The sequence below is a fragment of the Rhinatrema bivittatum genome, chromosome 2 (assembly GCF_901001135.1).
Source record: "Rhinatrema bivittatum chromosome 2, aRhiBiv1.1, whole genome shotgun sequence".
NCBI classification, from domain to species: Eukaryota; Metazoa; Chordata; class Amphibia; order Gymnophiona; family Rhinatrematidae; genus Rhinatrema; species Rhinatrema bivittatum.
The window spans coordinates 169,386,014-169,413,832 of record NC_042616.1 but is presented as its reverse complement, the minus strand read 5'-3'; the positions used below and the strand labels follow the sequence as shown (position 1 = coordinate 169,413,832).

The 27,819-nt window shown below is 42.8% G+C and overlaps 1 protein-coding gene across 1 annotated transcript in view; it reads right to left on the bottom strand.

Annotated features, from left to right (window-relative positions):
• The window catches only part of ANKIB1 (ankyrin repeat and IBR domain containing 1), a 493,668-nt gene that overhangs the window by 124,131 nt on the left and 341,718 nt on the right, over positions 1 to 27,819 (bottom strand). The window contains exons 7-9 of the mRNA XM_029588858.1: positions 27,223 to 27,311; positions 12,513 to 12,657; positions 3,287 to 3,453 (exon numbers count right to left, since the gene is read on the bottom strand). Coding sequence (XP_029444718.1) covers positions 3,287 to 3,453; positions 12,513 to 12,657; positions 27,223 to 27,311 — 401 coding nt within the window. The remainder of the gene's footprint in view (positions 1 to 3,286; positions 3,454 to 12,512; positions 12,658 to 27,222; positions 27,312 to 27,819) is intronic.

Here is a 27,819-nt window from a genome sequence, read left to right as displayed (position 1 = left end):
TATGCAGAGGACCATGGTGCAGACCCAGACTGATTTATTTTTTACAAGACAGAAGTGAGAATTCCAAAGGGGGAGGCAGATGCTGACGTAATTGATGTAAGGGATTGGGGAAATAAAATATATGCATGCCAACACATGATGGCATTTATAGTTCACTTTGAACTTTTGTATCCCTGAATAAAGGGAAAAAGGGGAAACTGGAAAATATATGATAAAAATATAATCAAGAGGGATGTAAGGGTGGGAGTAAATGAGTAAAATGAGACATAGGAAAATATATATCCTGGTGTCATGGAGCAAGGATATATTACACACAATTGATACTGTAAAAATCAGGTATAAAAGGAGGTACAGAAAGCCTGAGAATGTTGGAGAAGGCAAGCATATTTGTTGAGGCATGTGACTGTTATTGCGTGGCACTCCTTACCTTCTCACCAGGCTAAATGAATAAGAGAACTGATTCTGGGATATTGCTTTTGTGCTTTTTAATAATACTTATAGCTGAGCACAAGATTACGATCATACAAATTATACTTATAAAATAAATTATTATAGCTTACTTGTAATAATTGTCATATTGTTACTAATAAAAGAATTATAATTATAATAAATAATTCTGAATACAAGTCTTTCTCTTCCTGAAAAAAAAAAAATTATATTATATATATCTAGTATATATATCTACTAGATAAATGAAGCTTGACCGACGTGCCGCAAATGCGCAGTAGAGAGCAACTCTACCGCGCATGCGCGAGCAGCACGTAGGTCAGAACGGAGCGTGCCCGAAAAACAAAATGGCGCTGGGTCCTTAGGAGCGGCGGCGGCGATGAGCAGGAGCGGGAGGAGCAGTAGCGGCGGCGCGCGCAAGGAAGGGAGGGACACCCCCCGTCTGCCGGTTGTGGATGAGCTGAAAGGGGAGGGGATTGAGAGAGGGGGAGTGAGGGGAAGGAGGAGGAGAGTGAGGGGGGAGGGGGAGGAGAGAGTGAGGGGGAGGGAGGAGAGAGTGAGGGGGAGGGAGCGAGAGAGTGAGGGGAGCGAGGAGAGAGTGAGGGGGGAGGGGGAGGGAGGAGGAGAGGGAGCTGAGGGGAGGGGGAAGGGGAGCGGGAGGGAGATAGAGGGAGGAGAATAAGGGGGGAGGTGAGAGGGAGGGAGGAGAGAGTGAGTGGGGGAGGGAGGGAGGAGAGAGTGAGGGGAGGGGGGAGGGAGACTAGAGGGGGGAGGTGAGAGGGGAGGGAGGGAGAATGAGGGGGAGGGAGTGGAAGGAAATGGACCGAAAATTTTTTTTTAAATGTAGCCTGTTGTTACGGGCTTAACGGCTAGTATATATATATATTGGAGAAATTACTTACCTGATAATTTCGTTTTTCCTTAGTGTAGACAGATGGACTCAGGACCAATGGGTATAGTGTACTCGTCATAGCAGTTGGAGACGGATCAGATTTCAATCTGACATCAGCCCCTAGTACATATACCCCTGCAGGAAGTGCAGCTCTTCAGTATTCTCCTCAAAAAGCATTGTGGATATATGTGTGACTGACTAATATGATTAACTTTATAACTTGGTTAAACTTTATAACTTGATTAACTTGGTAAATTTGGTCTGATTGACTTGGCTATAGCTAGAGCCCACCAGGATACTCAACCAGAAAGCGTTGCCACCCGGATGGGTGGGTTTCCTAGGTGAATGAAAACATGGCTTACCCTCGAAACATTTGAAGATCCATGCGTAACAGCAGCCAAGGGTGGAATGCTGAGTCCAACTGTCTACACTAAGGAAAATGAAATTATCAGGTAAGTAATTTCTCCATTTCCTAGCGTGTAGCAGATGGACTCAGGACCAATGGGATGTATAAAAGCTACTCCTGAAGTGGGTGGGAGGCTGTCCGTGACCCATTTAGTACTGCCCTTGCAAATGCCGTGTCCTCCTGAGCCTGAACATCCAGGCGGTAGAACCTGGAGAAGGTGTGGATGGAGGACCATGTTGCCGTCCTGAAAATCTCGGCGGGCGACAGCATTCTGGTTTCTTCCCAGGACACTGTCTGGGCTCTAGTAGAATGGGCCTTGACCTGAAGAGGCGGTGGCTTGCCTGCTTCTACGTAGGCCACCTTGATGACTTCCTTGATCCAGCGGGCTATGGTTGCCCGCGAGGCCACTTCCCCTTGTCTCTTCACGCTATGAAGGACGAACAGGTGGTCCGTTTTTCTTATGGGTTCCGACATTTCCAGGTATCTGGATAGGAGTCTACCGATGTTGAGGTGGCATAGGCTACGAGCCTCTTCCGAATTCTTCAATCCATCCGGCGATGGTAGCGAGATGGTTTGGTTAAGATGGAAGTGTGACACCACTCTGGGAAGGAACGAAGGGACTGTGCGTAGCTGGATGGTTCCTGGGGTGAGTCTGAGGAACGGTTCACGGCAGGACAGTGCTTATAGCTCCGAGATGCGTCGGGCTGAACAAACTGCCAGTAGGAATGCTGTCTTTAAGGTTAACAGGCGGAGTGACAGACCTCGGAGAGGCTGGAAGGAGTTTCCTGCTAGAAAATCCAAGACCAGGTTGAGATTCCAAAGAGGTACCGGCCACTTTAGTGTTGGGCGGATGTGTTTAAACTCCTTTCAGGAAGCGTGAGACGTCCGGGTGAGAAGCAATGCTGTCGCCCTCGCTCTTGGAGCCGTAGCATGATAACGCGGCTACCTGTACCTTGATGGAGTTGAGTGACAGACCCTTCTGTAGCCCGTTCTGTAGGAATTCCAGGATCACGGGAACTTTAATTGAGCGTGGTATGATGTTGTGGTCCTTGCACCAGGGAAATCCATTGCTTATCCCTAGGATAAGCAACATGGAATCTATTTATCTTTTGGGATGCTGCCAAGTACTTGTGACCTGGATTGGCCACTGTTGGAAAACAGCATACTGGGCTTTATGGACCTTTGGTCTGACCCAGTATGGCAAATCTTATGATATATTCTTATCTTTGGACAGTACTATAAAAATCAATTTGTAAACAGCAATTTTTAGAGGACTAAAACTTGCATTTAAAAAAATATACTGTACATGTGAATACACATATAAATATGATGACATTTACAAATCAAACTTCTAAACCAGCCAAGCAACTTTTGTAGCCCAGGAAGCTTTACATATCTATTAACATATCAGTTCAGCTGTCTGGTTAACATTTTCTGTATGTTTGTGTAAAGCACCCTGCAAACTGAAATTATTAGTATAGCCCAAGCTAACGTAAACTAAGTTATAACTCTTTGTATACAATTAAGATTTAAGTACTAACCAGCAAAAAAGATGCCCTTTTCCACAGTCCACTGCAGGGGCTCTCAACAAGGGGAAGCGGAGTGTATCTGATCCCGATGTATTTGATCCTTGCTTCGTCAGCCTGACTGCTCTGTCACAGCCTGGTGTAGGGCACCATTTAATAGCAGTATTGTTTTCAACAAATGCCTTTAAAAAAAATATGGAAGATGGCTCAAACAAAACATTTATAATTTATAGATTCTGTAGGCACTGGATTCTAATGTGACCAAGTATGGTTTTAAGAGCCAACACCTTCACAAAGGAGGAGGCGGAAGCTAGAAATAAAATTACATATTTTAACTGAACATGCAGTGAGCAACTGTAATACAATGACCACATTGTTTCAGACTATGCATGGCACCCTCTCAAAGTTACAAGGTTTGAAACATTTAGCCAAATAAAGGAGAACTGCTCCCAAGTCAGATAGATTCAGTATTTAACAAAAATATATATTCCATTGATCCAAGCAGCATAGCTCTCAAAAATAGAGCCAATATTTAAAAGGATTTGACTGGCTAGCTTTGGGAGTTAGCTGGACAAACCCCTGAGTTATAAAAGATCCCATCCTGCTGAACAGGCATACTTTTAACTTGGTTTAATTCATTACCTGGTTAATATTAGGCTGAATGAAAAAAGTGGTACAACAATGTTCCAGTGACATGCCTTACGTTTATCTGCTAGTGCTGATATCCAGTGGTAGCTGGATAAAGTTGCCTGGCCAACTCTGGTTGGAACATTTGCAGGCCTACATTTAACTAGATATTTAAAAAATATATACATATCGCAGCGGTCTAGTAGAAGCCCAATTCTTCTCTTTCTCACTCCGCATCCAAGTTAAAAAAAAAAATAAAAGAAGCAGCAAGCTGGTTCCCCTCTCCCATACAAGTTTAAAAAAAAAAAAGAGCAGCTAGGCCAGGCAGCACATCGATGCCTTTCCCTATTGCCCTGCAATTAAAAAAAAAAAAAAAAAAGAAGTAGAGTCCAAGCTGCTGATCCTCCCACATCTGTAAAGTTAAAATTTGTGGGGCACCAAATTCCCACCCTAACCACTCCCTGAATCTCCAAAAGTGCCTGGAAAGCCCAGTGGGAGGTGGAAAGGCCCTTACCTCCTCCTACTGAATTGCTGTCAGTGAAAGGATCAATCAGTGATCAAATTAAATGAATAAATTAATATTAAATGCCAACAGAGCTGAGACCTGTGTACTGGTATTTAGAAGGAAGCCCAGTGAGAGAAGGTAAAAGCCTCTCCTCCTCTTGGAGTTCCCAGGCATTTTTGGAGATTAGGGAGTGGTGGTGGTTGCAGAATTTTGTGCCTGACGGTGTTTAAAGCTTTGGGGATGTGGGGAGATTAAGTGACTCAGCCACTATTTTTGTTTCTATTAAGGTGCTGCTTGGCCTCACTACTTTCTCTTTTTTTTTTTTTTAAATAAATGTGTGGCAGGGACAGGGATTGATCTGCTCAGCCCTACTTTTTATTGAAACATGGGTAAGAGGTGATAGGAAGGGGTCAGCTTACTGAATCCAGACTTAATTACGAAACTATAACATTAACAATACAACAAAGAATGAGGCAAAGAAAAACTGAATTAATTCTTTGCCTTGATTTGTACTGAGGTGGCAGTTGGGAAAATACCAAAGCCTGAAACATTCTTTAATCGTGATTATTCTGAGCAACTAAAACAAATCTCTGATAATGGAGGATGTAATAGATCAAACATGTAAAAATTAGCATATAGGCATATAAATAGTCTGTACTTGCGAAATTGCTATTTTATAAAAATTGAAACTAGCTGCATACTTTACATTTCACATTCTCATATACATAGAAAAAGGGGTGGTCTAAGGGAGCACTTCTCAACCAGTGTGTCGCCAAGCACTGGCAGGTGTGTCACATCTCCCGGTGTCCCACTGCCCCGATGTACTTTCCCCTTCTCCCTTTTCCCAGCTCCTGTGGGCCAATTGGAAGCCTCCTTTCTTCCTATCCCCCACTGCCCAATGGGAAGCCTCCTTCATTCTGCCTGCCAATGGGAGTAGGAGAAGGGAGGAAGCCTTTGATTGTCCGGTGAGGCAGGCATCGCATAGCCTGGGGTGGGAGGAATGGCAGTGTCGAACCCAGACAAATCAAGGCCTCCACAGGAGCCCATCTCCATGGCGGTGAAGAAGAAACCAGACCCCAGACGAGGCCACCACGGGAGCCCATCCCTATGGCAGCGAAAAAAGGCCTGCCGGAGTAAAGCTGCAGTGGAACTGGAGCCCATCCCTGCACTGAAAGAAGGTGGTTTTGGTGAGAGCTTGTGTCTGTGAATGGGTGCCTGGGTGAGAATCGGTGCAAGAGCATTTGTGTGTGATTGACAGCTTGTATATAAGAGAGCATGAGTGTGATTGAGAGAGAGACTGGTCAGGGAGGTGATGTGTTTCTGTGTGTGAGAGAGAGAGAGAGAGAGAGAGAGAGACTGGTCAGGGAGGTGATGTGTTTGTGTGTGAGAGAGAGACTGGTCAGGAAGATGACTGGTGTGAAAGAGACCGAGACTGGTTGTGGGGTGTGTGGTGTGTGTGTGTGACTGGTTGTGGACACTAAGAAAGAGGACAGTGAGGACAGAGCTTCAGCAGCCCTTGCTGCTTCTGGTGAGCGCTATTGGCCTAGAAGGGAAAGGAGTAGGAGAGTTGCTGGAGAGGGTAAGTAAAGGTGGCTTTTTAAATTTATTCTTGATTGACTGCCATTTTAATTATTGGGTATTATGCAATGTCTGCTATTTTGAAATATTTTGATATTTAGAAATGTTTTAATAATTTTTTATGAGATTTTAATTGTTGGATATTATTCTGTTCAGCAGCTGTTTTGTAACGTTTTTAGTATAGCTTTACAATTATTTCTGTGTGGGGCTCTATAGCAGCTTGGCTTATTCTGTTTTCCCAATAAGACATGTATTAGTGTTTAGGGCCTGGTTTAATAGTTGTATTTCTTAGATAAGGTTGTTCCATAATACAGGTGTAACTTTGTGCGGGTTAGTTTGTGTGCATTATTGCAAATCCTGGGACTATGTTAAGTGCTATATTTCTCTTTCCATTTCTCCAAGTTCGCACTGCATGCAAAGTGGCTTTTTTGGTTTTCCATTCCAGTTTCTGTCTCCATATTTATAATTTGTGGTTTTTCTGTACTTGGTGAAGGTCGATTCTATGGTGTGTGACCGAGGTGAGGTATTTTACTAGCATGTAGGCATTTGTATCAATTTTATTTGTTGTGTTTTCTCAATAGGATATGCATTAGTGGTAAATTACTGTCTTTTCATAAGGAAGGCTATTGTGCCTGGTAGTAAAGGGAGTTTTTGCTTTTACTGAGATGTCATCAGAACCAGAATATATGGCAAGTTGTACAGGGTAATGCCCTAGATCTGCTCTGCCCTCATTGCTGGGGGTTGAGGGGATTCCTGTGGATGCAGAGTGCATGTTTACATTTATCCCCATGATGGTCACATGTTCAGTGTGTCACGCATGTCAGAACCATCTATCAGGTGTGTCCTGGCCAAAAAAAGGTGGAGAACCACTGGTGGGGCCAACACTTATGCATGTAAGTGCTATTTTAAAAGACACTTGCGTGCATATATATGGCAATTTATTCAAGTAATTTTACACCTGATAATTATCTTGTATAACTGGCATCAGACTTGTTTATTGTGTAGTACTGGCTGGGTGGGAAGACTGGTAAACTGGGAAGAATTCAGGCTGAAGAACCAGGAGGGTCTCGATGATCTGCAGAAGGAATGAGCAAACTGGTGGAGTAACTGGTAAACGGGTAATTTTAATTATGTGTGCATGTTTTAAAATATATTGACTTCTGCATGTAAATCGGGTTTTATGGAAGTAAAATATACATATATTTTTAAAATAGATAGGGAAATTATGCACGTTCAATGTACTGAAATACTTTAAAGCACTGCATGTATTTGTGCATTTTATAATATATGCATTTTATAAAATACTATCATAAATGTATGTGTGGCGATATGCACGAGTTTATGTCGCCATGTGGAGTTGACATAATCTCCACCGGGTTCTCGGGAGCCGTTCTTTCAGCCAGGGAGTCATGGAGGGGGTCCGCTGTAACGCTGTCTTCACGACCAGACTCCAGCGACTATACACCCGGCTGACCATTCCCACGATGAACGTGTGCATCCATCGGACCAACTACTAGTCCCGCCGGGGAGGCTTTGAAAACTAACCTCTCCCGGGCCCTGCGCTTCCGACTGGAGTGCGGCATCATCACAGTAAGTAAGAGGAAAAGGACGCACCGTGTTCAGTGTCTAGCACGCCATCTTGGGTCCTACTAGCACCATAATTGTCTATTCTTGAGCCACTTGGACTAAAGAACGCATTATATTCCTAGAATCTAAAAAGCTCTCTACTGCTCTGGAACAAAAAAAAAAAAAGAAGAAACAATGCATTTTAAGTCCAACAACATATTTACATGGATCTCTCAACAACAAAAAAAAAAAAGCTCCAAGAACCCAAACTTTCTGACATAAAGCCAGGCAGCTTTTCCTCTGAGTGATTTTTGCAGGATCTAGGAAAATCCGGTTTGACCCATAAAATTAACATTCATATGCTTAAAGCAACATCTCATTATAAGACTTAAATCTTGCTCATACATTAAGGAAACTAAAAGAGTTGCTCTCAGAAATTTCAAGTGTGGAAGATTGCAAAAATGCAGTCAAATTCCTAAATTCTGTTGGGGATTATACAACTCCTTTCTACTGAAAGTGTGATCTAAAAGGCAGAAAATACACTTTATTGAATGAAGGAATATTTCCAGGGGAAATACACAATGCTTCCTCTCAGGTACTTCCTCAATGTCACATGGATTGTTCCCCAATAACAAGCAGGCCGATACAGAAAGAAGCGCGGGAGAGCCAGCAAGCGACCGCTGTTGGGGATTATACAACTCCTTTCTACTGAAAGTGTGAACTAAAAGGCAGAAAATACACTTTATTGAATGAAGGAATATTTCCAGGGGAAATACACAATGCTTCCTCTCAGGTACTTCCTCAATGTCACATGGATTGTTCCCCAATAACAAGCAGGCCGATACAGAAAGAAGCACGGGAGAGCCAGCAAGCGACCGCTCTCCCGACACGTGCACAGGCCAGTGTCCTGGGCACGCGATTCAGTATCGGCCCGCATGCAAATGAGGGCCCGTGGTAAAAGGAGGTGCTAGGGACACTAGCGCGTCCCTAGCGCCTCGTTTTTGACAGAAGCGGCGGCTGTCAGTGGGTTTGACAGCAGACGCTCAATTTTACCGGCATCGGTTCTCGAACCCGCTGACAGCCACAAGTTCAGAAAACGGACGCCGGCAAAATTGAGCATCCGTCTTCCAACCTGCGGGCCACGGGCTGATTTAAAATTTTTTTTTTAAATTTTTAGGGTCTCCGACTTAATATCGCTATGATGTGGTTAGTGCAGCTGGGTTCAAAAAAGGTTTGGATATGTTCTTGGAGAAGTCCATTAATGGCTATTAATCAAGTTTACTTAGGGAACAGCCACTGATATTATTTGCATCAGTAGCATGGGATCTTCTTAGTTTTTGGGTACTTGCCAGGTTCTTGTGGCCTGGTTTGGCCACTGTTGGAAACAAGATGCTGGGCTTGATGGACCCTTGGTCTGACCCAGCATGGCAATTTCTTATGTTCTTATGAGGGTGTACAGAAAAGCATTTTTTCTGCTTTTCTGTACACTTTCCTGGTGCCGGCCGCACATTTTGCTTTCTGTATCGCGCGGGAATGACTAATAGGCCCATCAACATGCATTTGCATGTTGCGGGCACTATTAGTTTTGGGGGGGTTGGCTGCGCGTTTTCGACGCATTATTACCCCATACTGTATAAGGAGTAAAAATAGCGCATCGAAAACGCACGGCCAAATGTAGGCTGACAGTGCGCTCTGCTGGAGCACACTTTACTGTATCGGCCCGTAGGAAAATTAAGATGGCGTAAATTTAAATGTCTTAAATGATTTTCAATAAATTCCACTCTTCGTGTAAGAGAAACCTGCTCCTGAATAATTGTGGCATTAACAGACTGAATATCCTTAACATCTTTCTTAAGTGATTGGATCCTCATGGAATGGTTTTGCAATTGTCTGATATTCCAGGGTAAACAAGCGTGGGAGTAGCTTGCTTATTACGGCGGTTACTAACCCAAACCAATTAGCTAGATACTTCACTTAGGTGCAGCTCCAGCACTGCTGTCTGCATCGATGGTGGGGGTGGAAGGAAATTGGAACCAAAAAGTTACAAATAAGGGCCCTGACCTCAGCGGTCAGAGTAACAGATAAGGAAGGAAAAAAATAGGTATGAAAGCTTGCTGGGCAGACTGGATGGGCTGTTTGGTCTTCTTCTGCCATCACTTCTATGTTTCTATGTTATATATTAAGACATCCAGTCTTCCAGAGATAGCATTTACCTTGGCAGAGCACACTGAGAAAGAAATAGCAAAGTTAGCTCAAGTCCCATAGGGAATCAAGAGTTACTAAAGTTGGTTTGGTCAATGTGGACAAGCTCTGAGCATCAACTAACTCACCTGGGGGCAGAACAGAATCCACAGATGGTAAACCACCATCTTCCAATGCCCTTTAACCTCCAGGGACCTATGCTGAATTTTGAATATCCTTAGATGCTCTTTCAATAGTTCCACATGCAAACAATGAAACAAACAGCTCAGAGACCACAATGCCAGCAGCTCCTTCCAATGTGGCTTTTCTGATGATCTCATCACTCAACGCTTCAGATACACCAATGGGGGAAACTCTATTGCCAGTGGCAGTCGACAAATCGAAAGGGCTGCGATATATTTCTTCCACAATAAGTATGGTGCTTCTCCACCAATACTGGAAATGGGGCTTTCCATAGCCCTTCTAGTAGAATTAGGAGCCAGAGGAAAGTGGAGTGGCAGAAGGATAGACTCTCACTTTCCTTTTCCTCTTAGAAGATGTCTCAAGGAAAATAACAAGGTAAGAAGAAACAAAACGGGACAGGAAAACTCTGTGGCTAACTCATGCTACCATTTTAACTCTCCCTCCATCATGTTCTTTTAATTTTTTTATTTTTATGTATGTAACATTGTACCCACCCTGAATTATTGGAGGGCACTGGTAATACATAGTCTAAATAAATAAATAAATAATTGCCAATGTGGGTGGCTGCTGTACCTTAGAGTCTTTATGCCACTCTTTGTGCTGCTTTGTCCCTCTATCAGTGCTTTGGGTTTTTCTTGCCACCTTTGCTGTTTTGTTCCCTCTTCATAGTGCCTTAGGGATGTTCATGCCACTCAGAGTCATTTTGTCTCTTGTGCTGCCTTCAGGGGTTCAGGCCACTGTTGCTGATGCTATATTTAGGAGCCTTGGGTTGTTCTCTCCACTCCTGCCACTTCTTTGCTCCTCTTACAGTGCCCTGGAGAAATCCTGCCACCACTGGTTTCCTTTGATCGCTTTATGGTGCTGTAAGCTATTCATGCCACTTTTGGTGCTACTTTGCCAGTCTTGGTGCCTTGTAATTCTCTCCCTCCTTTCTGAGGGTGAATACCCATAGGTTTCATGAGAACTGATTAGAAACTCTTAATTTTGGAGCTCAGAATAGGCTACATTGCTTTCCTCATTGACTTTATTGGAAAACAAACAAAAAAAAAAAGGAACAAATAAATGAAAATTGTTTCATTTGGAATGAACCAAACAAATAGAGGCAACCTACAAAACAAATAAACTAGCCTCTGCATATCTCTACCGCAAAGATTCTAGACACTCTGTGACTCTCACCAAAGAGCATATTCTTTTAGAAAAGGTAAACCATGTAGCCTCAAGTAGTAAACTGCTGTCCAGGAGAAAGATCAGAAGTAGGTAGGATTCTGTGGACAGCTTCTATCTGATTTAGAGCTCAGGCACAGCTCTACAATAAGAAATCACACAGAAAGCTGCTAGGGATGAGGGAAAACTCAAGTTAAACTGAACTAATGGATTGCTCTAATTTGTCTCACAGCATCAGAGATCCACATTCAGTTTAGTGCTCTAAAGTTAAGCATGGCCCATGGCAACCCAACTGTGAAGCTGACACAAGTATAAAACTCCCCAATGCATGTATTAGCAAAGAAACTCCTATTTGATTGAAATGCTGGAACAACTTTTCAATACAACTGTAAAGTGGAAGTCATTTATGCAATTGATGTCGTGCTCACCACTACCAGCACAACAGATGCTTGCATAGCATCAACATTTACGTATCCAGCATCTACATAGGGTCTGATCAATGCAGAACACAGGATTCCTAGTACAATCTGCAGGAATGGCAAAATAAGGCTGAATGTAGTATACCTTTGCTGCAGACATGTAAAGAACACCGTAAGAGTTTTTATCTGTGAATTCTTAATGGTATAAGGAGCTCTTTAGGACAAGATCTCCAAAAGCCTGGCAACTTCATCACCAGGGACATGAGGAAGCTTAGACCTGATCAGGCAGGAAATGGTTTCTCCCAATGTGGCTATTTCAGAATGTGAGATACTTCCATTATGTCTAAATTGTTAAAGTTATGCACCAGAAATGAAGAGACACTGGAGGAATCCAGTAAGTCACAAGTTTAGAAGAACCACCCAGCCACACAATAAAACACTACTTCTGTCTCTTCAGGAGCTTTATCAGCAGCAGCAGAAGGAACCCAAGACACTCATCTCCAGAGGATCCTGGAAGGGATGAGTAGAACCAAGCTACATCCCACCACCATTATTTTATATGATTACATATTTCTAATTATTTTATTTTTGTGTTTGTGAACCGCTTTGAGTTGGACTATGTCTAAGGAAGGCAGTTTACAAATATAACATAACCAAAGATGTTAAATGGTAATGTATCAAGGCTTAAGATGGTGCCTCAGTGCTCTTGGATCATAATTTGCATGGCCAACTGAATGATAATCTGATTTAACAGAAACACAGCAGAAGCCAAAGGCACAAGCTCGCAATATACAGTAAATGACAGATGATATGAGTTTAGCAACACCACAAATAAAGATATGGGGACAGTGAAGAAAACACAAGGTTATTCTGCAAAATGATCTATAAGTCTGTCTCCATATTAACTGTAAAATATCCCCCTTTTGGAACAGAGGGTTTGCTGCTGTTAGCATTAAAGTCAAGCTCATGTTTTAGTTCCACATGAGCTACATTTTACCTTAATATCAAACTGAAGGTATCGTTTGTCCATCTCCTTAGAAACCACGCTTTCTATAACATCCACAGGTACAAGCTGAAAGCACTCATATGCTGGACAGAATATGTTGTGAGCCTCGCCCTCTTGAATCTTCAAATTCAAAAACCTGCCAAAAACAGACATTCTGTTGATGTCCAGGAAAATATCTGGCTTAAAAAAACAACCCAAAATTTAAAATAAAAAAAGCACAAAAACTTAATTTACATCCAAACCTACTCATGTTTGGGAAAAATCGTGGCAAACATCAGGTAAATACCATGTTTTCTGCAACATGCTGCAATAACAGTGAACTAGATAATGCTCTGAAATGTATAGATACCATTTTCTGTTGATCCCACTTTGGATTAAAGAAGAAAAGTACACTAAGCCATGTGATTATCTTTCATTTTTGAGAGAAAAACTTGGATGGATACATTTAAAAATAGAACTGCCTCCTACTCAAGCACTAGTCAAGTACATTGATCAATAAATTAGCAGTATATTTATGCAAATAGAATATTTTAGGGTCCTTCATTTTCAGTTTAAACCAATATTCACCCTAATTTTGTGTAACTTGAAGAGCTGCAGATGCAATGTTTCAAACTGCTTCTGGAAGCCAATGCAGGCATAAGAGCCTTCTGTATTAAAGTCCCACCCTCATCCCTCCCCCAAGCAGCCAAAATATACCTCATACCTTCTCCTGACAGTATTTATTTATTTACAAGATTTTTATTCTGCTATCTCTCAGAGATTCTGTTCGATGCGGCATGCAAGATAAAAACATTTAAAAACATACTTTACATAATAAAAATAACACTTAAAAACCATATAAAACCATCAACACATACATTTCTACAAACCCTGTTCAGAGCTCTTAAAGACTACTCAACATAAGCCTCCTGAAATAGCCATCTTTTTACACTCTTCCGGAACTTCATTACATCAGATTCTTTAACACCTTGGGAAGATTATTCCACAGTGTGGGCCCCAATACGGAACATGCCTTTTTCCTAGAGCTTACAAAGCGACATTGTCTATTAGACAGTAGCCACACAGGCTCAGTTCTGTGTAACCAGAAGTCTGTGCATTGGCTTCCCCAGCGCACAGAGATGAGATCACACTGAACTGAACCTGCATGGCTCCTTTCGATTCCTGTAGGAGAGTGCGCCTGCTGTCAGGAGCAAGGATGAGCCTCTTGTTTACCAGTGAAAGCAGGTTGGAGCCAAAGCCCCTAATAGCACATGGCTCCACAGTCACCCACCCAAATGCAGACTAGCAACTGCTCCCCACCCGAAGAACTTCCCAGCAGACCTTTTGCTTCTCTGGCTCCATGCGGACTCATAAGTGCAATGCAAGATTGCACTGAAAGTGCGGGAACATGAGCAAAATGTTGAAAATATAGGGAGGAGGAACCTGGAGCCATCACAGCCAGTAAGGATGAACGATGTTTGGGAGAGGGATAGCTTGTGAGGCAGAGGGGGGAATTCTTGGGGGGAGAGAGTTTTTGGGGTTTTTTTTTTAGGTATTTCTTGTGAGGAGAGGACAGGGAAGGAGATTTTTGGAAAGAAGTGAGACAACGAAAGAGCAGAAGGAGAGAGGGAGAAAATGGGTAAATACTGAGGACAGCGGTAAAGGGATCAGCATCATCTGAAGAATCATTGATAAATCTTTTTAGTATAAAATGATTTTCAATTATGACACCAAGGCTGTGGACTTGTTGTATAGTGTGAAGGTCAGATAGAGACAGTTGGGTGGGATTAGCATGGTTGTTTTGTGGTGAAATAATGAGGAGCTCAGTTTTGTTGGTATTTATTGCCAAAGAGTTTTCAGTTAGTAGATTCTCAATTTCCGTCAGCGCAGTCTTCCAGGTTTTAAGCGCATTGGGTAGTGAGTCCTTGATAGGGATAAGGATCTGCACATCATCAGCATAAATGAAGTGCAGGAGACCCAGTTTCATCAACAGTTGACAGAGTGGCATAAGGTATATATTGAAAAGTGTGGAAGATAGAGAGGAGCCTTGGTGTACCCCATGTAGCAGATTTTTGGGTTTGGATTCATGTTGGCCAATTTTTACACTGTATTTTCTGCCATTAAGAAAAGATTTGAGCCAACATAGGGCAGTGCCAGTAATGCCAATTTGAGAGAGGCGAGTTAAAAGGATGTTGTGGTTGACTGTGTCAAATGCCGAGGAAATCTCCAGCAGGGCAAGTATATATGCATGACCAGTGTCTAATGCTTTTAGAATTGTATCGGAGAGTGTTAGGAGAAGAGTTTCGGTACTATGGTGCTTACGGAATCCATATTGGGATGGGTAGAGTAATTGATTTTCATCTAGGAATTCAATGAGTTGTTTGTTGATGACATTCTCTAATATTTTGGACAGAAAAGGTAGATTCGAGACTGGGCGAAAATTTGCTGATTCTGTTGGATTTAAATCATGTTTCTTCAGTGTTGGTTTATAATGGCGTGTTTTAAGTTGTGCAGGTACAATTCCAGAGGTGATGGATTTGTTAATAATCTTCGTTATGGGTTTTGCAATTCTAGAAGGGATGGCGAGGAGCGTTTTTGTAAGCAAGATGTCAAATGGGTGCGTTGCTGGTTTAGTTTTTGAGAATACCTTCAATTTCTAGAATCGTTGGAGGACGAGCCGGCATCAATGGCGGTGGAACTGGCAACATCGACATGGACGGCCCGGGCGTAGGCTCCGGCCCTGGTGCGTCTTCATCCTCCGATGACAAACGAATTGTGGTGGAAGGCGTGGGACATACTGGTGTCTTCGGTTCCAGCAGTGGAAGGAAACAGATCAATGCATCCAGCCTGCCCAGTAGCGGTGCGAGCACCGTGGGAATCGGGTCGGTGACCGGAGCTGGCATCGGTGCCGATGGAGGCTGGAAGCCCTGCAGTGCTTTTCCGATGGCCTCTTGGATCATCCAATCCAATTCCTCGCGGAAGCCTGGGGAGTGCAACCCCATCTCCGGAGTAGGAGGCAGCGCTGGTGTAGCTGGAGGGTCCACCGGTGAAAGTGGAGTCGTGGCTCCCGGCATCAATGAAGGTGGGGAACGCCTCAGTGATCCAGTCACAGAGGAGGATGGGGCCTTCTCTGGACGGGGTTTCTTAGTCAGTGGCTCTGTCGACGCCGATGCAGAGGGCTTGCCTGGATTGGCGGACTGAGCCTTCCGATAACGGTGTCAACGGGTCTCATGATGTTCTTCTCAGTCCTTCTCCGGAGCCAAAGAGGAAGAAGTCGATGCCTTCGGAGTAGACTGTCGGGCGGGCAGCACCGGTGTTCCACTGCTGGCGAGAGGTCGATGGCACCAGCTCAGACGATGTCGAAGCTCTCGATGGAGTCTGTGACTTTCCTGAAAAAGAAACTCCTTCTCTGAGAGGGCCTTACGGCCCTTTGGTGTCTCTTGGGCACATTTGGTGCAAGTTAGGACGTCATGGTCGGACCCCAAACACAACACACAAACCCTATGCAGGTCTGTGATGGAGATTGTTCGAGGACAGTCGGGGCACCGACGAAACCAGACGCCATGGCTTCAACAAAAATTTAGCCGCGGTGCGGTCGATGGCCAGTAGGATAAAGCCTTACCTTACGATCACGGACTACCCCAGATGGGGTAGAATTTTTTGAAGAAGTTCCGTGAGGAAAATTCCTGTCAGGAATCTCTTGAGAGCTCCTTAACCCATGTGGCTACTGCTGCGCGATAAAAAAAAAAAGACTGAAGGGGGACCCCTGCTGGATGCAGGGTTAGTGCCATGCTGGGCATGCCCAGTAGGTGCCAGTCAAAGTTCTAGAAACTTTGACAAAAGTGTTCCGTGATTGGGCTCCATCCTGATGATGTCACCCATGTGTGAGGACTACCATCCTGCTTGTCCTGTGAGAAAGAAAATTATCCAACATACACAAGGGTTGGAAAACTTTCTAAAAAACTTTATGCATATTATGCTGTGAACTTTACATTAATGTAAAAATGCCACAATCTTGAAAATTGTGCCTCAGAATTTATGCTTGAGCTGTGACATAGAACCAAGGGCTTCAGTTCTAACTAGTTTCAGTAAAATCACACTAAAATATTTATAAGTGAGGACTGGGCTCTCAATAAAACAGCAAATACATAAGAACATTAGAAAAGCCATGTTGGGTCAGATCAAGGTCAATTGAACCACGCGTCCTGTCTCTAACAGCAGCCAGTTCAGGTCGTAAGTACCTGGTAGATCACATAAAATAGATATATTTCCCAGTGATAACAATAGCTTTCTTTAGTCTACCTGGCTAATACAGTTATTAACTTTTCCTCTTGAACTTACCCATACCCCTTTTAAACCCTGCTCTGCTAGTTGCCTTAACCATGTCCTTTGGAAACAGACTACACAGCTTAATTATGCGCTGACTGAAAAAGTATTTTCTATGATTTGTTTTAAATCTGTTGGTTGTTAGTTTCATGCAATGTGAAATCTTCACTTTGGTTGTCAGGGGTTGAATGAGCTGATGCCATTAAGAATAAAGACCCCATTGCAGGAGATGTATGTACAGATGGATTAGTGAAACTATATGAATTGCTGCCATGTGGTCCAGAACGACTAGAACTTCTGTGGCCACCGACTGATCCAGAGTCAACAGTTTGTACACAAGGAATCTGAGAATATTCACTCAATCCGACAAGAGGAAAGTCCTCTCCTGTACAGAATCTCTCTCTGCTCCAATGAATCTAATTTTCTGAGAGGGAATTAAGAGCTGATTTCTCAAAATTCACTAGGAATCCTAGAGATTGTAGCAGGTGTACTAACTTTTGCAGACAGGTTAGCACATCTTCCTAGGAGTTCGCCGCCACAAGCCAGTCATCCAGGTAAGAGAAGATTTGGATACGCTCATGCCACAGATGTGCTGCTACTACAGGTAGACACTTGGTGAAGACACTCAGTGCTGCAAAGAGGCTGAAGGGGAGCACTCCTGTATGAGAGTGGGAAGAGTTAACTGAAAATCGCAAGTAATGCGAGTAGGAGGGATGGATGGGGATGTGAGTGTAAGCATCCTTTACATCCAAAGCACATATTCCAGCTCCCTTCTAGATAAAGGGGAGAATCATGTGGAGGTAATTAGAATTTATCCTAGAGTATATGCTTGTTCAGGTTTCTTAAATTCAGGATGGTTCTCTGTCCCCTGGATTTCTCTGGGATAAGGAAAAGCAGGAGTAGAATCCCTGCCCATAGTGATCGGAAGGAACAGGTCCTATCACTCTCTGTTTGAAGAGCAACTCCACTTCCAGACGGTGTTTTGCATGAGATGGATCTGGATTGAAGGCTGAGTTGATGGGGAAGCATGGGAAGCTGGGAGAATAGCAAGTGGTATCCAGACTCCACAATTTTGAGAACCCAGTGATCTTTGGTGAGCTTACATAAGAACATAAGAAATTGCCATGCTGGGTCAGACCAAGGGTCCATCAAGTCCAGCATCCTGTTTCCAACAGAGGCCAAACCAGGCCACAAGAACCTGGCAATTACCCAAACACTAAGAAGATCCCATGCTAGTGATGCAATTAATAGCTGTGGCTATTCCCTAAGTAAACTTGATTAATAGCCATTAATGGACTTCTCCTCCACTCTAACTGGTTTTGGATTCTCACCCCTCACCAGAGAGGACTGTTGCTGGGTTGGCAAGGTGGTCAAAAACTTGGTCCAGGTTTTTTCACCCTGATATTGTCGAGGATGAGGAGGTTATCCTCTCTCTCTCACACATACTCACATGTCCATTCTCTCTCACACATACACTGTCACATACATACACATTCATGCTCTTGCTCCACGGCTTATACAGCCAAGGGGGTGTGCGCCCACCTCAGCTGACTTTTATACTTACCACATAGAAGCGGGGAGAGGGGGGGGGGGGGGCTCTCTGGTCACTAATTTGGTTACGAGTTGTTATGGAGTTTTGTACAGTTATGACTTTTGTTGCATTGTCTTTGGTTGACAGTGCTCATGCTATCAAGTACGAGTCAGAAGTTGTTACTAAGTAGAGGCAGCATCCAGTATTGCTGGAACTGCCAGAAGAGGTGTCTCTGGAAATATGGTCTGTCAGCTGCCACCTGTTGGAGCCAGATTCCCTTGCAGATAAGGCAGTGCCAATCTGGCAATGGGCAAAGGGTTCACACCTCCGCCCGTGACAGGCCCTTTCATAGAAACATAGAAACACAGAAATGACGGCAGAAGACGACCAATTGGCCCATCCAGTCTGCCCAGCAAGCTTCACACTTCTTTTTTCTCATACTTATCTGTTTCTCTTGGCTCTTAGTAATCTTTGGTTCTATTTCCCTTTCACCCCCACCATTAATGTAGAGAGCAGTGATGGAGCTGCATCCAAGTGAAATATCAAGCTTGATTAGTTAGGGGTAGTAACCGCCGCAATAAGCAAGCTACACCCATAATTATTTGTTTACCCAGACTATGTTATTCAGCCCTTATTGGTTGTTTTTCTTCTCCCCTGCCGTTGAAGCAGAGAGCTATGCTGGATATGCGTGAAGTATTAGTTTTTCTTCTCCCCTGCCGTTGAAGCAGAGAGCTATGCTGGAAATGCGTGAAGTATGTTTTTCTTCTCCCCTGCTGTTGAAGCAGAGAGCTATGCTGTTTATGCATTGAAAGTGAAGTATGCATTGAAAGCCACATTAACTATCAACAAATATTGAATAAGCCTAATAATTGGTAATACCTATAGCCTTTGAACTCTCCGTTAATTTTACATACTCTTACCCACCCCTGGGTTTTTTTTTTGTTTTTTTTTTTAATTTGGAGATGGCAGCCCTCCATCCTTCCGCTCCGTGAAGGTGGAACACCAACCACTGGCCACTGGCATCCCGCTCTGTGAATGCCTCTGTGGCTACTGCCGCTCCATGCAGTGTTTTGCTGCCTCCTCTTTATACACGTCCTCTAGACCTGATGGACCTTATCTGTTACTCTTGGCTCTTAGTAACCTTTTGATTCTATTTCCCTTCTACCCCCCACCATTAATGTAGAGAGCAGTGTTGGAACTGCCTCTAAGTGAAATATCTAGCTTAATTAGTTAGGGGTGGTAACCGCCGAATAAGCAAGCTATACCCATGTTTATTTGTTTACCATGACTAAATAATTCAGACCTTGTTGGTTTTTTTCTGTATATAGATCTACTTTTCTTCATTCCCCCTGCTGTTGAAGCAGAGTTATGCTGGATATGCATTGAAAGTGAAGTATCTGACTTTCTCCCCTACTGTTGAAGCAGAGAGCTATGCTGGATATGCGTGATGTATCAGTCTTTCTCCCATGCCGTTGAAGCAGAGAGCTATGCTGGATATGCATTGAACGTGAAGTACCAGGCTTATTTGGTTTGGGGTAGTAACCTCAGTAATAAGCAAGCTTCTCCCCGCTTTTTTTGTGAATGCAAATCTTTTTCCACGTTTCCTCTTGCCGTTGTCTCTCTAAAGCTCACATCATGGCTTGCCCATGAATTTTGTCTATTAAATATTCACGATATATAAAGTACAGGTTAATTTTTATTGAAATAGCAAACAGGTTAGTGCTAAACATTTTTTTTTTTTTTTTAAGTACTATTGGTAATTTTTTATTTTATTTCAAATGAATAAAGGAAATGAGATGCATAATGCACAATATTAAAACTGCACACTGTTTCTCATTACAACCAAAATAAATTGCAAAAAAAACCCCAAGCATTTAAATGGATGCAAAGTTAACTTTGAAGTTAAGCTAGTCTTAAATAAAAACAAGATCAAAATTCTTTATGTAGGTAATGACAGTCAGATGCATTCAACTATAACTGGCCCCCCATTATTAGAAGGTCAAGTTATTTAGACTTTTGCTAAGGTTAAAAGTTTGAGGGTTCGTTTGGACTAGTTTTTCTAAGGAGTTGTATAATTTCAGACAGTGCACTAACTTTGGCTTTTGATTCACAAGCAAAAAAGACTGTGGTTTTATATGTCATAGTTATCTTGGTACTTGATTACTGCAATTTCCTATGGATGGGTTTACCAGTTAACTGTAACCTCTAGATGAGTTTATTGCAGAACATGGCAGCAGGTTGGTTCTTGGTAAATCTAGATTAGATAATGATTCCCCCCTTATTACAGTCTCTCCATTGGTTGCCAACTGTAGTGCGGCTAACGTTTAAGCTATTGACCACTGCCTTTTGTTTCATAAGCAGCAATGGCCCTAAGTATTCCTAGGAAAACCTGAGCTGGTACAAAACTAGTCATATGCTGATATCTTCTCAGAGTTGTCTGTTATCTATTGCTTCAGCCCAAAATTTGTGCCTTAAGCAACACTCTGCTTGAGCTTTTACTTCTGTGGCTCCTTGACTACTGGTATCAATGAGGTCAGAACTAAATTACTTAAATTTTCCCATGCAGAGCAAAGCCTGGCTGTTCCCTAAGGTGATGCGAGTTCATATCAGTTGGTCCTCTCTGGTAGTTGTCTAGTATTTTGTGTTTTAATTTTTTGTTTGCTTTTATAATTGTATGTTAATTCTGTAAATCACTTTTGTTACTTTGATTATACTGATGTGGTTCTCATAGCTCCTATTATAGGCATGACTTGCAATGGAGGGCGGTGAAAAGGCAGAGAAACACTTTTTAACATGTCACACAAATGTCATTATTCTTGTTCTCCTAAGTTTTTTTTTATTTTCTGATCATAAGTTGCTTTATAATTACTAACAAGTTTATTTTATGTATTTATTTAAGGTTTTTATATACCGGCATTCATGATACAATCACATCATCTACCCTTTTTAATATATACCTCATACCCCTCTGCATGATACAATCACATCATCTACCCTTTTTAATATATACCTCATACCCCTCTGCATACTGCTCTCCAAACTGGGCATCCAGCACTTCATATATGCAGACGACGTACAGATACTCTTACCTATAACAGACTCTATCACTAACGCAATGAAGACTTGGAAATCTGCTTTGTCTGACAAACAAATTACTCACTGACAACTTTCTGGCACTCAACACCAACAAAACCGAACTACTCATCCTCTCTCCCCCCAGCATTCCCACCCTCAGCCTTTCATCCCCCTTGCCACCAGACTGCCCCCCCACCCAATTCGTCCGCAGCTTAGGCATATGGATAGACAACCACTTTAACCTCAAAAAATTCATTTCTAACACCATAAAGAGCGGATTCTTCAAACTCCACACCTTGAAGAGAATCAAACCACTCTTACACACTTCTGACTTCCGAACAGTACTGCAGGCCATGATCCTTTCCAAATTGGACTACTGCAACGCCATCCTACTAGGCCTCCCAAAAAATACCCTTCAACCGTTACAGCTCCTACAGAATGCTGCCGCCCGCATTCTCACAAACACTCACCGTCACGAACACATCACCCCAGTTCTTCAATCCCTACACTGGCTCCCAGTAAACTCCAGGATAATCTATAAATCCCTCACACTCATACACAAAGCCATTCACAACCAAAACATGCACTGGTTCCCTGAACATCTCCACATCCACAACACAACCAGACCAACCAGAAAACAACACCAAGCCAAACTCCTGACACCCTCCCCTAAAGTCATCAAACATGCCACGATCAGAGAAAGATCATTCATTATAGCAGGCACGTCACACTGGAACAAAATGCCACCCCATCTACGCCAGGAACCCTGCCATAGAAAATTCAAACAGAACCTGAAAACCTGGCTCTTTAAACTAGCATACCCCGAATAACCAACCCCGCCCAATGCTACATACCCGACCCTCATGCCCCTCCCGACTGACACGCCCTACTGAACTTAACAACCATGACCCCCCCCCCTCATTATACACCTCATACCCCTCCTCCCACCCCTCCTCCCACCCCCATCCCCTCCTCCCACCTCAACAGCCCCTTCCTCCTACTCCCACTTCATCAGCCCATCCCTCCTCCTACCCCTTCATACCCGCCCTCTTACCTATCACCTTGTGAATAGTTAAAGAACCTATTGTGAATAGTTAAAGAACCTACTTTTCTTCTACCCGCCCAAAAATTACCTCCCCTTACCCACCCACTCTCCATTCACCTTTTCTCTTCTACTTTCCTTAAGAGTTTATCAAGTAATCACCTGATAAACCACCTATCACATGTTGAACAGTTGCCATAATGTTTATCTATTCTATCTTATAGTAAAGCTAAATAATGTTTATCTATGCTTATCTTTTCTAAATTATTGTAAAGCCTGTTGCTACGTTACGTTACATTGTGAACTGGGGTGATGTTTTTAACGTGCCCCGGTATATAAAAAAACAAAACAAAAAAAAAAACAAAAAACATCATGCTGGTTTACAGTTGAACAAGAGGGTGCAAAATAAATAAAATAAAACTGGAACCTGTGCAGAGGAAAATTAAAGTTACAATGAACAAAGAAGATCGAACTGGGAGAAGAGAAAAAAACAGTAGTAATTTAACATCATATAGTTATTTACAAAGAACTGGAGTGGCTGCATTATAGATGTTGATGAGGTGGAATTTAGGAGGAGTCCGGAAAAGCTTGTTTAAACAGCCAAGTCTTAAGTCTTTTTCGGAAGGTTGGGAGGCAGGGTTCCTGTCGGAGATCCGGGGGAATGGAATTCCAGAGTGATGGTCCAGCTGTCGAGAAGGCCCGTTCTCTTAAAGTTATATGCCGAGTGGATTTGGCGTGAGGTACCTGGAGAGATCCACTGTATGCTTCTCTGGTTGGTCTTGAGGAGTTATGTTGGCTGAGCAGGAACTGTAGGTCTAGTGGTGTGAGGTGGTGTATGGATTTATATATAATGGTGTTGGACTTGAAGATGATTCTGAAGTGAATGGGCAGCCAATGTAAGTTTTTTAGGATAGGGGATATGTGGTCTCTTCTCCTGGTGTTAGTTAGAATTCTTGCTGCCGCATTTTGGACCATCTGTAACGGTTTGGTGTACGAAGATGGGAGACCTAGTAAGATAGAGTTGCAGTAATCTATCTTTGAGAAAATTATTGCTTGTAGTATAGAAACAGTCTTTGGTTGTATGGTTGAAAAATGCTTTCAAATTCATCCGGTTATCAATTATGACTCCTAAGTCTCTCACTTGGGTGGAGAGTGAGATGGCTGGAGGAGTTATGGTGGTGTTATTTTCTGGGGAGATGAGCAGGAGTTCGGTTTTGGCGGCATTTAATACGAGGTTTAGGCTGGTAAGAAGGTACTTGATTTTTTGGAGGCAGGATTCCCAATGTTCAAGAGTTTTAGATAAGGATTCTTTAAGGGGGATCATGATCTGGATGTCATCCGCATAGAGAAAATGTTTAAGATTTAGATTGGTTAGGAGCTGGCACAGCGGAAGGAGGTAAATGTTGAAAAGCGTGGGTGAAAGGGAGGATCCCTGTGGGACTCCTATAGGTGAGTCATGGCGGGGGGATTCTTTGTTGTGGATTGTAACTTTGTAGCCTCTGTTGTTGAGAAATGTTTTGAACCAGGTTAGTGCCGTACCTGTTACGCCAATGGTCGATAGCTGGATTATGAGGATGGAATGGTTAACGGTGTCGAAAACTGCCGAGAGGTCCAAAAGAATCAGTAGGAATGATTGTCCTTTGTCGAGACCTAAAATGAGGTAGTCTGTCAACGATACGAGGAGGGATTCTGTACTAAAAGCTTTGCGGAACCCATATTGGGAAGGGAATAGTAGATTGTTTTCTTCGATGTAATCTGAAATTTGAGTGTTAACACGTTTTTCCATGATCTTAGCTATGAATGGAAGGTTAGCGATTAATTATAAAGCTTCAGTTGTATGCTTTGCTTTTGCTAGACAGATACTGCAGAAGGAGAGAAGCTAGATAGAAAGTGCAGTATAAACTGAAAAGTTCTGGTACAGAAACTATTTAGAAACACCAAGGTCGTTTGGTGTTCCTTAGTAACAGGCACATAAGATAACATTTGTATACAAAGTGAGGATTAATTTACATGCAGATTGAGATCAAATTAACATACAGCCATTTAGATTAATTGTTTAAAGTAAAAAGCCAATAAGAGAATTTTAGCAATTGTGTAACCAAGTTTAGGAGTTGGAAATGTGTAAGTGTAAAATCCTTTTTAATGTGTTATTATGATTAAAAATACTCGAGAGTGTGTTTTATACTGGTGCTTTGCATAGCTCTCTCTATTATTATAAGGTTTAGAATCATTTAATAAAATGTTGTTCTCCACAGCTATTGGTTATAAGCATTTTTTTTACTGAACTACATCAATGCAGTATACTTCTATTATAGCTTAGGACCCTGTAGTGATTCCTCTCCTTCCACCCAAGTAAAACCAAATAGCTGGTTGGAGACCGATCTTTCTTGCTCCCACACAAGATATAAAAAAAAAAAAAAAGTAGTGGCTGAGCCCCTGACTGCCCTACATCCACAAAGTTATATTCTGTGTGCCACCCACATCTCAAAAGTTAAGGGAACCTCATTAGGGAGGACCTTACCTTTTCCCACTGAGCACCACTAGAGCTCTCAGCTGTATTGGCATTTCCTATGAATTTTTTCACTTCACTCATTGCTGATTGGTCCCCTTCACACAGTCAGGCCCATTCAGTAAAGTCCGCGGGAGAGCCGGCACTCCGAGGCGAGCGCCCGCTCTCCCGACGTGCGCCCAGGCACCTGTCCTGGGCGTGCGATTCTGTATTTAAATTAGGGCCCGTGCTAATAAGGAGGCACTAGGGACACTAGCGCGTCCCTACCGCCTCCTTATTGGTGGAAGCGGCGGCTGTCAGTGGGTCTGACAGCCGACACTTAATTTTAGCAGCGTTGGCTGTCGAATCCGCTGACAGCCACGGGTTCAGAAAACGGACGCTGGCAAAGTTGAGTGTCCGTTTTCCAACCCGCGGGCAGATTTTTTTTTTTTTTTAATTTTTGGGGCCTCTGACTTAATATCGCTATGATATTAAGTCGGAGGGTGTACAGAAAAGCAGTTTTTTCTGCTTTTCTGTACACTTTGCCCGCTACCTTCTGAAGTTAACTCCTGCCTTTGGCAGGCATTAATTTCTGAGAGTAAAATGTGTGGCTTGGCTGCACATTTTACTTTCTGTATTGCGAGTACTAATAGGCTCATCAACATACATTTGCATGTGATGAGTGCTAGCTGAGCGCACCATTTTGTATCAGCCTGAGTTAGAGGGGATAAGGTCCTCTCCTCCTCCCTACTGGGGTTCCTTACAACATTTAGAGGTGGGGTGGTTGGTAATTAGGTGGTCCACATATTTTTTACTTTGTGGTTGTGGGGAGAGATCGGGAGCTCAACTGCTATTTTTTTTTTTTTTTTTTTTTAACTTTAAACTTGGGTGAGGAGGGGGCTTGCCTAAGCTGGCTTTCAATTTTTAACTCAGGTAAAGGGGGTGGGGGGAGGAAAAAGGATCACCTATTTGGCTCCAGTGATATATATATATATTTTTTTTTTTTTAAACTTGGGATGGGATCATGCCCCATTCTGCCCTACTATTTTTTTTTTTAATTTAATTCAGTTGGTCCTCCAATTGGGAATCCAGTCACCAGAGATCCACAATTTAGGGATCACATGTGGCTGAATTTTACTTCTCATTCAGATTAACACTGAACTTTTACTTCAGCCCCAGAGGAGAAGACAAGTTTCAGCATGAAACAGGAAGTTAAAAAACACACACAAACCCAAACACGTGTTCATTTTTGGTGCATTTTCCTGAACTAGAAGTGATTCCATATGCAGGTGATTAGAATGCAGTGTGCTAAAATCAGTTCACTCCACTTCTCCTTTAGCACACAGTTTTGCATACTAAAACCCTTACTGCATCAAATGTAAGAGTAGCACACAAACTCTCAGGCCGACGGAGCGCTCTGTTAGCCTGCTCTTGGACGCGCGTTTTCCCTTACCCCTTATATTCAAGTAAGGGGCAGAAAACACGCCTCCAACCCGCGGCACCTAATAGCGCCCTCAACATGCAAATGCATGTTGATGGCCCTATTAGGTATGCCCGTGCGATACAGTAAGTAAAATGTGCAGCCAAGCCGCACATTTTACTTTCAGAAATTAGCGCCGACCCAAAGGTAGGCACTAGTTTCTGCCGGCACTGGGAAAGTGCACAGAAAAGCAGTAAAAACTGCTTTTCTGTGCACCCTCCGACTTAATATCATGGCGATATTAAGTCGGAGGTCCCGAAGGGTAAAAAAAAAGTTAAAAAAAAAGAAAAAGAAAAATTTTTTTTAAATGGGCCGGCGGTTGTCTGGCCGAAAACTGGACGCTCAATTTTGTCAGCGTCCGGTTTCCAAGCCCGTGCCTGTCAGCGGGCTCGAGAACAGACGCCGGCAAAATTGAGCGTCGGCTGTCAAACCAGCTGACAGCCGCCACTCCGGGCTAAAAGGAGGCGCTAGGGACACTAGCGTGTCCCTAGCGCCTCCTTTTGCCTGTTTCTACTGCACCACCTAATTTGCATACTGTATCGCGCACACCGGAAGTGGCCGGTGCACGCGCCGGGAGAGCGGGCATTCGTCCGCTCTTCCGCGGACTTTACTGAATCGGCCTGAATGTGCACTAAAGCTGAATTAATCAGCTGTGCTAAAGCCTAGCACAGCTTACTATATCAGCTCCCTTGTGAGCCCTATGGAAATGGATACCTTAATTTCCAATATCCAGAAAAACCACATCTTAAAAACAAGTCAGATTTAAAATATCATACTCACGCTTCCCAACATGTTCTGCAAAAATCATGTCCACAAGGAATATCTACTGGGTCCTCAAAAACAGATATATTGCACATACAAATCCCACACTGTAAACCAGAAGAAAGAAAACAAAACTGGTTAAACAAGTATATTTAATATTCTGTTCATGATATATACTGTACCCTGAAGCAAAATGTTCATGCTTACAACTATTCTCTGGCTAAGGGGTCTGCATCTTTGTGTTTAGTGAAATGCTAGTGACTTCTGAGCAACAGACATTGAAGAGGACATTTTCCATAGTTTCTGTTCCTCTGTCCCCACCCTATTGTTGATCTTTTCCATTTGATGGGCTACAGTCAGGAAATAAGTTCAGATCAAAGCAGTTCTCTGAACTTGAGTAGAAACAGTTTTAGCAACCAGGCAGATGGACAGAATAAGAAATCTATAAGAATATGCATTTTCATACTGCTCTGGTTTAAAGTTTGCAAGAGGAAATGTGCAGAGCATTTAGCACAATTTGGTATAGTTACACCTATCAAAATTCCTACTTTTTTTTTTTGTAAAGCTAAATCACACTATAGTACAGAAAGAACTTGCAATTTGTACAAACCGGTT